The sequence below is a fragment of the Plasmodium vivax genome, genomic scaffold (assembly GCF_000002415.2).
Source record: "Plasmodium vivax scf_4692 genomic scaffold, whole genome shotgun sequence".
In the NCBI taxonomy this organism is placed as follows: domain Eukaryota; phylum Apicomplexa; class Aconoidasida; order Haemosporida; family Plasmodiidae; genus Plasmodium; species Plasmodium vivax.
The window spans coordinates 1-1,090 of NW_001851714.1; the positions used below are offsets into that span (position 1 = coordinate 1).

General features: G+C 29.8%; 1 protein-coding gene across 1 annotated transcript; it reads right to left on the reverse strand.

Annotated features, from left to right (window-relative positions):
* PVX_166265 (Pvstp1, truncated, putative) lies at positions 1-1,090 on the reverse strand (the record flags this gene model as incomplete). The annotated part of the gene is made up of 2 exons (XM_001612324.1): positions 1-365; positions 455-1,090. Coding segments are annotated over 2 exons (1,001 nt in total), but the record flags the coding sequence as incomplete, so codon positions are not given.

Genomic DNA, 1,090 nt, shown 5'->3' on the forward strand with positions numbered 1-1,090 from the left:
GGATCATTGTTTGATAAATGACTACATACTATATTTGCGTCTTTCATAAACTCATCTAGGATTATTTCTTGAAAATCCCCTTTGTCAAATTCCCATTGATCTTTCTGACATTCATCTAATACTCCCAAGTGTATATCTATAATGGTTTTCTTTAGATTTCTTTTTTTTTTTGGAGAACATATACGTTTTCCTCGTCTGTACATTATATATTTATAATGAATGTCATCCTTGGTATCTTCTAAATTATCGTGTTCTATGATGTTACTAGTTTTTTCCAAATGGGTACGATTTAATCGTATTTCCTGCAATTTTTTGTGATGTCTTTCCTTTTTTTTATTGCCAAATAGTAGTCCAAAAGAAGTATACTACATTATAGAAAAACATTTTAATTAAGATGAATTGTTATAATAACAATAATGATTATTATAATTTCAATATATGTATTTTATTTTACCTTGCTAAGAAGGAAAATAACTGTGATAAAGCCTACAAGAACTGGGATAACAGAAGAGTATTGAAACATAGATGTATCTTCTTCAAGTGCACTCTTAGATTTGTTTTCAGTAGGCGTCGAATTACGTCCTGATCTAGTATGAAGTGAATTTTGCATTTGATATGCACTTGTTTGTGTTTGTATATTTTTGTCTTGTGGGGATCTTGCAGAAACTACCGCTAATGAATTATCCACAGCATGATTTTTTGAAGATTGAGAGTGAACCACAGCAGAAGAAGCAACAGGAATAGAAGCAGGAGAAACAACACTATTCTGTAATGACAAAAGAATTGCTGGTATTTTTTGTTCATCTATAGGCTTAGTGACATCTATTCGACTACGTTGAATTCCTCTATATACATTTTCTAATGATTGATTTTCTTTATCTGGATCTTTTATGCTTTTACTATTTGGAGTTGTAGAAATATTATTAAAATATAATGTATCAGTGATAATTGGAGCTTCTCCCAACTCTGGAATAACATAATTCTTATTTTTTTTATATTCATGCTCTACATAACGTGTTTTTGTTTTGCTTTGGAGAATAGATACATCATCCTGATTTTTTGGTACTATATTAACAGGAAGAACATATTC